The following is a 9,834-nucleotide window of genomic DNA, read 5'->3' on the forward strand; positions in this document are numbered from 1 at the left end:
GGTCCCCTGCCTGCAGAGTTTGCTGTAGGTATTCCCTCAGAAGTGAAAGAAAGAAGCAATAATCTCTGAGATGTCCTGGATGACCTTTGTAAAAGGCAGATGCTATGCACTTCTGTAGTCACATGTGTTAAATTTTAGCCCAAATTAGGTGAAATTGCAGGGGCAGCCAATCTTCCAGACACTACCAGCTGCAAGACACTTACTCCACCCTAGAAAGCTTATGAACAGGGAAGGATTGGGAATGGTAGTCTCCAGCAGGTAACGACAGTGGCTCTCCAAGCGTCCTATTGCTGCACTGTAGGACAAGGCTGGGATGAGCATTGGGCTGTGTCCCACAGCAGTTTGATGATGTTCACCTCACCCACCTTCGCTGACTTGTACCCTCCCACAGCTAGGGTGGCAAGAAACCCACCAGCCCTGAGGAAGACTTGCCATTGGGGCTGCACTGGAACTGCTCACAAGTCACTACTGCTTCTCAGGAGACAGGTCAGCGAAAACAAGAACAAAACAGCAGTCAGAAAGATACAGGGGTTGAAATACCACAGTGATGAGGGACACAGAGAGAGAAAATTTCAAATTAGGTGGGTTTTGCATTGGTATTTTGTTCAGATAATGTGAATAGACAGAAAGGAAGTGGTTACTACATAAACAGAAGTGGAAGAAAGCCTTGAGGAAAATTAAAACCTCTCATATGTTAGGAGTGGAGTCTGCATAGTCATCCTGTCTTCATCATCGGTAGGGGCTTATACATCCCTTGGCTGCATTTTCTTAACTCCTCAATCTAGACAGTGTCTGTCAGCACCAAAGCCAGAAACTTCTCAGTGTCAATAAAATACAAGATAAAATACACTAAATTCACCCATCTCAAAAGGAATAAAGATCAGCAACCTATTATCAGAGGTTTTGGTATTTTCTAGTAATTTGTGGTGGTTTGGAATTACATTTATATGTCTGTAGGTTATACAGGTAATTTAGGTGGAATATGGAATTCAAAAGGAAAAACTATAAGCTACAAAAAGTGAATACAAATGTAATTTTCTCAGAAAGGATCCAGATTATGTAAGAAAGATTACACCTAGTGAGTTTCCCAATCTCTCAAAGAGCTAGAACAGTTCTGCCCTCTAAGTGGGCAAGAATTAAATCCAGGTAGTGACTATAAAATTACATGCTCTCCCCTGAAAATGTGTGGAAAAAACCACAGGATTTCAGAGCTGTTTATCAGGCCTTGAAATAAATCCTGTCCCTGCAGGATTACTTCAGAGAACAAACTAAACCATCAAGGAACAAATAATTAAGGCCCTTAATGAAGTAGTAAGTGTGTCATTACAAACATTAAGCAAAATTATTGGGTTTCAGTAGGTGCTTGTTAACAAAATAATTATTATTATGTCATTTATTTAGGTAGTGCCCAAAGATGCAGGAATGGGACCCCAGCTTTCTGGACACTGTACACAAACAGATAAAGAAATAAACAGTCCCTAGCTTCAAGAATTTTCAATTTCTGTGATAAGCAGAGGGTCAGGAAATTGCCATATTTATAAGCACCCTGGGAAACTTGTATTACTGTCTTTCTCATTCAGTTCATGCTTCATCATCTCCAATGGCTTGTATTGCCATCCTTGATGTAAGTGTGAAACAACTGTAGTCAGAGCTGCATCCACCTCCCTGCTGCATCTCCAAGTTACCTGTTCCACCTCCAACTCCTCAGACTCCACACCATCCACTTGCCACCTTTGACACTGCTGTCCAGAACTGGCCCCTTTTCTAGATCTTCTGACTTTGACCTCAACAAGACACTCAAGACCTCAGTTTTACATGCCAGTCTTATTGTGTTGCCAATTTTATCAAGTAAATCACACCTCAGCTTCTGATATCAGACTTTTACAGGAAAACCATAAACCCAATCTTTTGGACACCTCCACTCCCCCAGTCATGATATCCTGTCTTTCTACATCTTAAACAGCAAATGGGTAACAATATCTCATCCAGAATCTCCTGTTCTTTCCAGCAAATAAAAAGTCATCAATGCTGAAAGCCACTTATGTAAGCTCTTCTCACAGTGCCTGCAATTTGGCCTCATCTCCCTAAAATCCTTTTTTCTATGCTATAATACTTGATCTGTCCCACCTACTTACCATACAGACATACAAAACAACCCAAAACAGTAAAAAATGCTTATGGATTGATTTTCTTTGTTTCTCTGCTGTCCTGAAATCTAGCTGGAGCAGCTGAAAGTCAGATGAATGGGATGACTCCTACTGTTTGTTTTACCAGGTCTGCTTCTGCACCAGAAAGCCACAGACTGGAAGCAAAGAACCTTCAGGAAGGATAACTCAGCTTTCTTTGCAAAGAAACTATCCTAGACAAACCAAATAAAATTTATGTGGAATTATGTTGACTACTGGATGCAACTGCACTGATTTTTAACTAAACCAAATGAACAAAACTTCACAACCTCAACACGGTCCTATTAATGTTTCGAATGTCTCATAACTTACACTCTGACTCTTGACACAGAGAACTGCTTTTTCTTGTGTCTGCAAGTGTGTGAGCTCTATAGTGCCTAAAGCTCTACTAATGATCCCAAACTAAAAGCAAACAATGGCCACTTCAAGACAGAAAGAAAACTAGTGGGGGAAAAAAAAAAAAAGCTCTGGAGAAGTTTCTACAGTTTCCAGGATGCTGAACAGCTAGAGGCAACGATAACAAGACAATTTAAAAGCTTTATTAGCTAATTCACCTTTTAGTATTCCAGGGACATTTTTGACAACATCAGAGTTGAGGTAAGTCTACACTCTGTAACGTTTTCTTGTACTACTTACATGGGCTATATCTAGCAGGTAGATCTGCAGGAAGAAAGCAGCAGCACTCCCTGCCACTTGATTTGGGGCACCTCCTATGGCATAGCATATTTTGCTGCAAATTGAGAGCCTGTATTCCTGTTCAGGATGAAGCAGAACAAATGATGAGAAAAACAAGGTACACGAGTTAAAAGCTACGGAATTCATAAGGTTAAAGTCCAAGGTTAACATCAGATTCAGGTATTCGCTTCACAGCTATTCCACTAATAAATCCATATGCCCTCAACCCCTATCATCAACAGGCATTTGGATGCTCATTGCTTTGATTTTTAATGGTTTTGTTCCTTATTTCAGCCCCTAAAAACAGATTACAGTGTTCCTACAAGGGAATCTAGGCTTACCTACCTGCTTCCCGCAAGCTATTAAAAAGGAACAAGTCTACAAACAGGCAAAAAGCAGCAAAGAAGCGCACATACTGTTACACTATTTTCTGAGCTTAGTTTTGTCTTTGAATGTTTAATTCAGATTTTTGTAAAGGTTGAAAACTTTTTTACTTTTTTAAAAAATAATTTATTATATTAATCTTTCAGACCATAATAATTGATATAAACTCTCATACCATAGCAATTAGACAACATTCATAGAAGGAAAGTTCCACAGTCAAATGCAGACCGAATAGAGCTCAAACATTTGTGCTTCGTTCCTTCCTTACTTTGTCACAAAATGCTGGTGTGACACTGGCAAAGTAACTTGACTTTGTACATCTTCCTTCTGACTTGACTTTTCTATATCTTTTGTGAAAGTTGGCATAATAGGGAAAGTGATTTTGGGGCCCAAGTCCTCTTTAGGAAGGACTCCTAAGTCACTCTAGGTGTGTTTAAAAAATTTTGCAAACCTGTGCTCTCTCATTTGCCCTTTCATGTTTGAAAAGTACTGTAAGCATCCAAGAACATTCTCTAATAGAATTGCCAAATAAGAGTAAGATAAAAGCTGAAAATAAGGATTCATAACAGCAATTAAAAGACAAAAAATGCACAGAGTCTAATAGAAATTCTAATGAAGAACACTATGTTTTCCAATAGTAGAAGTTCCAGAACACTAGAAAGCCTTTAAAAAAAATCTTAAGACTTAATTTGATGCCATAAAATTCAAAATACAGGAAGAAAATGACTCTTCATTAATCTTGTATTCCTTTCAAAGGGACAACATATCCCACCTAAATTTAGGCTTTTAGGCTTTCAATCCCTCTCTGAAGATTGCTGTCAGCAGGAACCAGAAAACAGGAAGAGGAGCAGCAATATTAATCCTGGGTCTGCCCTCTCTCTGAACTGACTACACAAGCCCTTAATTCTCACATTAGATCAGGATAAAAATAGAGATATGGTAATGAGATCCACCACAATGATAATATTCTGATACATTACCTAATTTCTGCACAGTTTTAAATTTACTAAGTACCATCATCTTTACTACCTAACAGAGTTTTGATAAGTTTTAGACTTCTAGACAGAGCCTTTCATCATCTAATCATTTTCTTTTGAGCTGTTTTATCTGAGTGGACATGAACAAGCAAGCATGAGTACCAAGACTCTTTCCTTTTTGTTTTTCCACAGAGAAAGACAGGGTGGCATCCTGTTACTACACCCAAGTAAAGTAGACAGTGTCAGGGCACGAGCTGCAAAATGGTATTGCCACAGCAAACCTCACTTGTACTCCATATTGGCAATTTTCTTCTTTCCAGGGGAAAAAAAAAAAAAAAAAAAAGAGTGGTAAACAGTCACAAGACACACTTCATCAGAACAATATACTATTTAATTCGATAAGAGATTTTAAACACAAAAAACAGACTTATACATATTTCCTGTACAAAGTAACTCTCCATTTTTCATACATAAGTCCTATTAAAGGTGAGCTTTACTAGACTTGTGGGGTCTATAGAATCTTGTTCGCTTGGCTCACAACACAGTCCTCTTGAGCTTTGCTTCGGGGGCTGTGTACTTTTAAACTTTATCACAGTTTTATTTTTTAATCATTCCCTTCTCCTAGCCTCACCTCCCTCCTCCCAGAAATTAAATTACTTTAAAAGTTTATTTTCCTTTGATACCTTCCCTTCTGATCTCCAAGCATTGGCAAGATGACTTCCAGCTGAAATCAAGAGACATAAACCACTGCTATGTATCCCATTCCACCCCCAAAACAAGCTGAGAAAAACTTTTAGATCCATAATGTTGCTTTCCCGTTTATTTTCTTGAGGAGCTGTCATAGAATCACTGAATGGTTTGGGTTGGAAGGGACCTTTAAAGATCACGTAGTCCAACCCCCCTGCCATGGGCAGAGACATCTTCCACTAGATCAGGTTGCTCAGAGCCCCATCCAACCTGACCTTCAATGCCTCCAGGGATGGGACATCCACAACTTCTCTGGCGTTGCACCATCCTCATTGTAAAAATTTCTTCCTATGTCCCTCTTTCAGTTTAAAACCATTGCCCCTTGTCCTTTCAATAGCTAAGGCCATGATAACACAGAAAAAGTAAATGTCTCTATATAATGTACTTGATTCCAAAATACTTTTATAACACAAAGAATGTTAAGTTCTTAAGAATTAGTCTAATTAAAGTTGTGGTACAGGAAACAGTCAACCAAGATCTAAACTTACAGGCTGTAGGCAGTACTCCTGTCTTTACATCAGTTTCATGGTTAGAAAATTTACAGTCTTAATACATTTTTTTAAAAAGTCTCACTCTGATTCCACACACCCCCAGGATGCTGCTCAGCTACTTTCTGAACCACACTCCCAGATCACCTTGAAGCAAAGTTAATACTTTGGTCACAGCAGTAGTTTTCACTAAATTTTGTTTATGAAAGTTATTTTCATAATAAAACAAGCTGCCAGATAGACATAGCATACATGACATAGACATAGCATAGGTAGACGTGTCAGAAATGCAGCGAATCAGGAGTCCATGAACTTCCTGAAATGGAGGTTACATCTTGATCACTGTTCAATACCTGTTTTCTTTTTATTTCGTCTAATTACTTTTGGAACTCATTCGTATGTTAAGCCATAATACACCACAGCAGTTCTACACATGAATGACACATACTGTGAAAAGAAAGGCCACTGCGTTCATTGCAGCTCTGCTGCCTGGTAATTTCATTGAATGCTCCTGAGTTTCTATCTGCTAAGAAATAATCACTCAGACTCTACATTCTGGTGTCTCTTTCCAAAAGAAGCAGCTCATAATCTATTTTGACTCTCTGTATTGAAGTTATACAGATATCACTATGTTTTCTACCTCAGTATCCTATGAGACAGCAGTAAAAATTAAGGTAGATCTCTGCACCAGTAAAGCTGACACATTTCCTTCTTTCCAACTTCCTGGGCTTACAATTAAGAGTAGGAAAGATACACATGGCAGCTGTCCATTACAGGATCTAGAGGAGTAAGTTCCCCACCCTTGGTTGGGTTTATACGATATTGCTAATAAATGACACCAGAAACTGTCCCGAGAAGGATAACATCGCACTTGTGCAGAGCAGTATGACCAACGGCAGTGCATTGGCTATGAGCAGCTAACAGGGTTTTTCTCTTAAGGCTGAATTTCCCCACTGCATTGCTTCCTCAAGCAACAGAAATTGCTTGAGTTCTGTGAAATCCAGTGAAAGCTTTTTCACCTGTGTAAGTTTGTGAGTAATCTTGAAGTACTCCAAAAATTCACTAGAGATCTGCAAGTGTAGGCAGTGGTCAAATAAGGAACAAAATACAAAGTATTTACAATGAAAATTTTGTTTCGAAACCCCTGTGGTGTAGTTGGACGTCAACATCAAATTGCTTCTACAGCTTTAGAAGAAACATGAGAGGATGGGGTGGGAGATAAGAGAAAGAAAGGTCAAATGAAGTTATAATCTTTTTTTGTTCTTAGATTAACTTGACAATGTTGTACTTATACATATCCCCATCATATCAAAGTTAATTGTGTTTCAAGGTAAACCAAGAAGGCTTAATAGGGGAGAGATTTGATTTTGCTCCTTAAATAGAAGAGTAAGTTTAAACATTGTTATAGAAAACAAATGCATCTCATACACTGTAGTTCCTTTATTTTTAATTCTCTTGTAAGTTAAAACCATACTTTTCATTGCTTGTAAATTTTCCCTTCCCCAACAGAACAGAAATTGAATACAATGTTTATAACAGATCATCTTATTTCTAAAGAAAGTATTTAAGCACATTGAAAACAACTCTTTGCAACCTTGTGAAGATATTGCATGAACATTATGGGCATAGGGAGCAGCCGCATTTTGTCCTAAGCTATTCTTTATCAGTCGAGTCCAGAACTGAGCCAACAAGTAATTTAAAAGCAGTAAGAAGAGAGAGCAAAACCTGTGACTCAAAGATAAATGCTAGTCTAGGTTTATCTGAGAAACAATGAAAATGTAGCTAACGAGGAGCAGCTTTTGAGTCAGCTTTTCTCTCAATGTAGAATTAATACTGGTAATGTTTCTGTTCTGTGAGTGACCACACAACTGCCTCTTAAAAGCCTGAGTGGGATAGTCACAGGTGGCATCCCAGATCCCTCATACCAAGCAGCTTGAGGACTGTTTTCAGGTTTCTTAGTGACATCAGCCCACCCCTCAGTAGAAGAAATAACAGGAGCAAGGCTTTGGTGCAGACACCTAGAAAGGGCATACGAACAAGGCAGGATACAGCGGTGATTAACTAGGATATTCTTCCAGCTGCCAGCAATGTAGCACTGAGGGGCTCTGTGAGCCAAACATGGCTTATCTCTGTTCAAAATCTTCAGATTTCTCCCATGAATTCACCCAGATGCCTTATGAACACAAAAATTCAAGCCAGAACAGCACGTGCCCGCAGCGTCTGATAAGCTCCATGGCTTGAACACCCTCCACCACACTGTGGAAAGGTTACCTCAGCCCCCTTATTTTGAAGCTGCCCCTTCCCATTTTTACCAGATGCCCCCTCAAGAGCCACGGGGCAATGGGAGTCCTCACTCACCTCTTATCTGCCTCTCCACCCCTATCTCGGCAAGCACCGAGCCTAAAGAGCATTTAGATACTCGCAAGAGTCATCTGGAAGTTCGGAGTTGATGAGGCTTCCTGAGGAGAGTGAACCTCCTCCCGCCCGCACCTCTCTCCTCGATCGGAGAGACAGCCCCGGAGGGAAGGGAAAGTGGAAAGCGAATGAGCTTTTTCCTGCCGCCGAAGTGGACAGTAAATATCATATAGTGCACTCGAGGGAAAATATCAGAGTTACACAGAGCTTCTTGGTGAGAGAGAAGGTGGGTGGTGGTAAGGATTTAAGAGGTATTTCAGGTACCTCGCTGAGATAGGCTGCGCCGCGCCAGAAGCACCACACAAAACACGGCAGCAGCAAGCTCAGGCTGCCCCAAAGCCCCGCCGAAAGCGCCCACCCCTCTCCCGTAACCTACCGGCAATGAAAATAAAAACCAGCGCGCCGGAGCAGGAGGGCGCGGGCGGGACGGCTCCGCACGCCCGGCACCCCAACCCCGCTCCCACCCCGGGACTGTGGCCGAGGGGCTCCTTAAGCCCCACGACGGCCGCCTTTCCCCCTCGCCAGCCACTTACCTCCTCCTCCGCCGGGCGCTCCGGGGAGTCCTTTGCAGCCCCCGCCATGGTAAAGCGGACAGCCCACCCCTGTCCAACACCTGCGTGCCCTGGGCGGGGCGGCGGAGGGAAGGCGAGGGAGAGCGGGTGGCGTCCTCCCTCACCCTCACGCAGCGCCCTGAAGGGGCAAAGGCGCTATCGCTACCTTCCAGGCTCGGGAGCGGGTATTCCCCGCGAGAGGAGCGCTCTCCCCGCCTCGGGCTGCACAGCCGAGTCCCCCGAGCGCCCTGCGGGCGGCAGGAACACCCCCTCACGCTCCGTCCCTCCATGCCACTTCCCCTGTGGAGAGGAGCGGGGCAGCTCCCGGCGGCGAGAGCAGCAACGCCGGCCTGACTCTTTCCTGCGGGGACTGCCGCGGGAGCCGTCCGTGAGGTAAACCCCGGGCTTTATTGTACTGGAAGCCTGCTAACCAGCCTGAGCGTCCAGAAAAAGGCCGCCACAGCGCCCGCCCTGCCGGTCCCCTCACAGGCGCCGCGCACCCCGACGGCCGCTGCTACCGCCGGGCCCCGCAGTGAGGTGCTTAATGGATCAGCTATAAGACGGTGAAGGTTTCTGGGGCTGTTTTCATCCAACATCTAAAAATGCCAGCTCTATCCTTTTGAAGAAATACACTGTTTTCTGATTTATATGAATTTATAACCACACCAGCCAGCAATGCTGTCTTCTATCAGCTGGACATGAGACCACACACAAACTACACTTGGCCCAGGAAGCACGCTGCGGAAAGAGCTGCTGCTGCCCTCAAAGGCCCTGGAGCTGACACCGTTATTCAGGCAGTACAAGTTCACCACCACTCTGCCCACAGGAAAATGGTCTTGCAAGCGTGCTCCGCATCAGAGAAAAAAAAAATTGCATTTTGAAGCATGAATTCTTTCAACAGAGAGTAGAGAACAAACCAACAAGCACACAAAGACTCAGTGATCTGCTCGTCTTGGGAAGATGACGACTAATCTATACACACGGGGCTTCCTGGCTTGACTGATTCAAAGAGCTTTGCTATTGACAGGGTCACTTGGTGGCTATCGGACAGCCACTGCAAACTACACCATGAAGTACTGATATGCAAATCCTGTGCAACCTCATTTGACAAGAATGATTACAGCAAATTTGCAAAATTCTGAAAGAATGAGGCATTAAAAGTTTTTCTTAAAAACATATCTTCAACGCAAAACTGAAATTGTGGCCTTAATAGGCCTTGTCGAAAACTCTTTGAAGCTTTTAGGCTCCAAGGGATCCCTAAAGGCTGAGGCCAGATGGGCTTCAAAACAGAGGTGGACTGCTCAGTCCCTTAGTCCCAATAAGTAATTTGTTCTAAAATACCAAGCTAGATACAAGGTTTGCATGTAACATTCAAATCCAACATTTAGGTTCTTCGTTTTCTCTTCACACA

At 42.5% G+C, this 9,834-nt stretch overlaps 1 protein-coding gene across 1 annotated transcript in view; it reads right to left on the minus strand.

The window, feature by feature from the left end:
* MFSD2B (MFSD2 lysolipid transporter B, sphingolipid) overlaps positions 1–8,683 on the minus strand; it is a 40,816-nt gene extending 32,133 nt beyond the window's left edge. The window contains exons 1-2 of the mRNA XM_075497830.1: positions 8,406–8,683; positions 2,823–2,939 (exon numbers count right to left, since the gene is read on the minus strand). Of these exons, the coding sequence (XP_075353945.1) occupies positions 2,823–2,939; positions 8,406–8,453 (165 nt within the window). The 5' untranslated portion in view covers positions 8,454–8,683. The remainder of the gene's footprint in view (positions 1–2,822; positions 2,940–8,405) is intronic.
* Between the last annotated feature and the right edge of the window lie 1,151 nt (positions 8,684–9,834).

The sequence above is a fragment of the Mycteria americana genome, chromosome 3 (genome assembly GCF_035582795.1).
Source record: "Mycteria americana isolate JAX WOST 10 ecotype Jacksonville Zoo and Gardens chromosome 3, USCA_MyAme_1.0, whole genome shotgun sequence".
NCBI lineage: Eukaryota > Metazoa > Chordata > Aves > Ciconiiformes > Ciconiidae > Mycteria > Mycteria americana.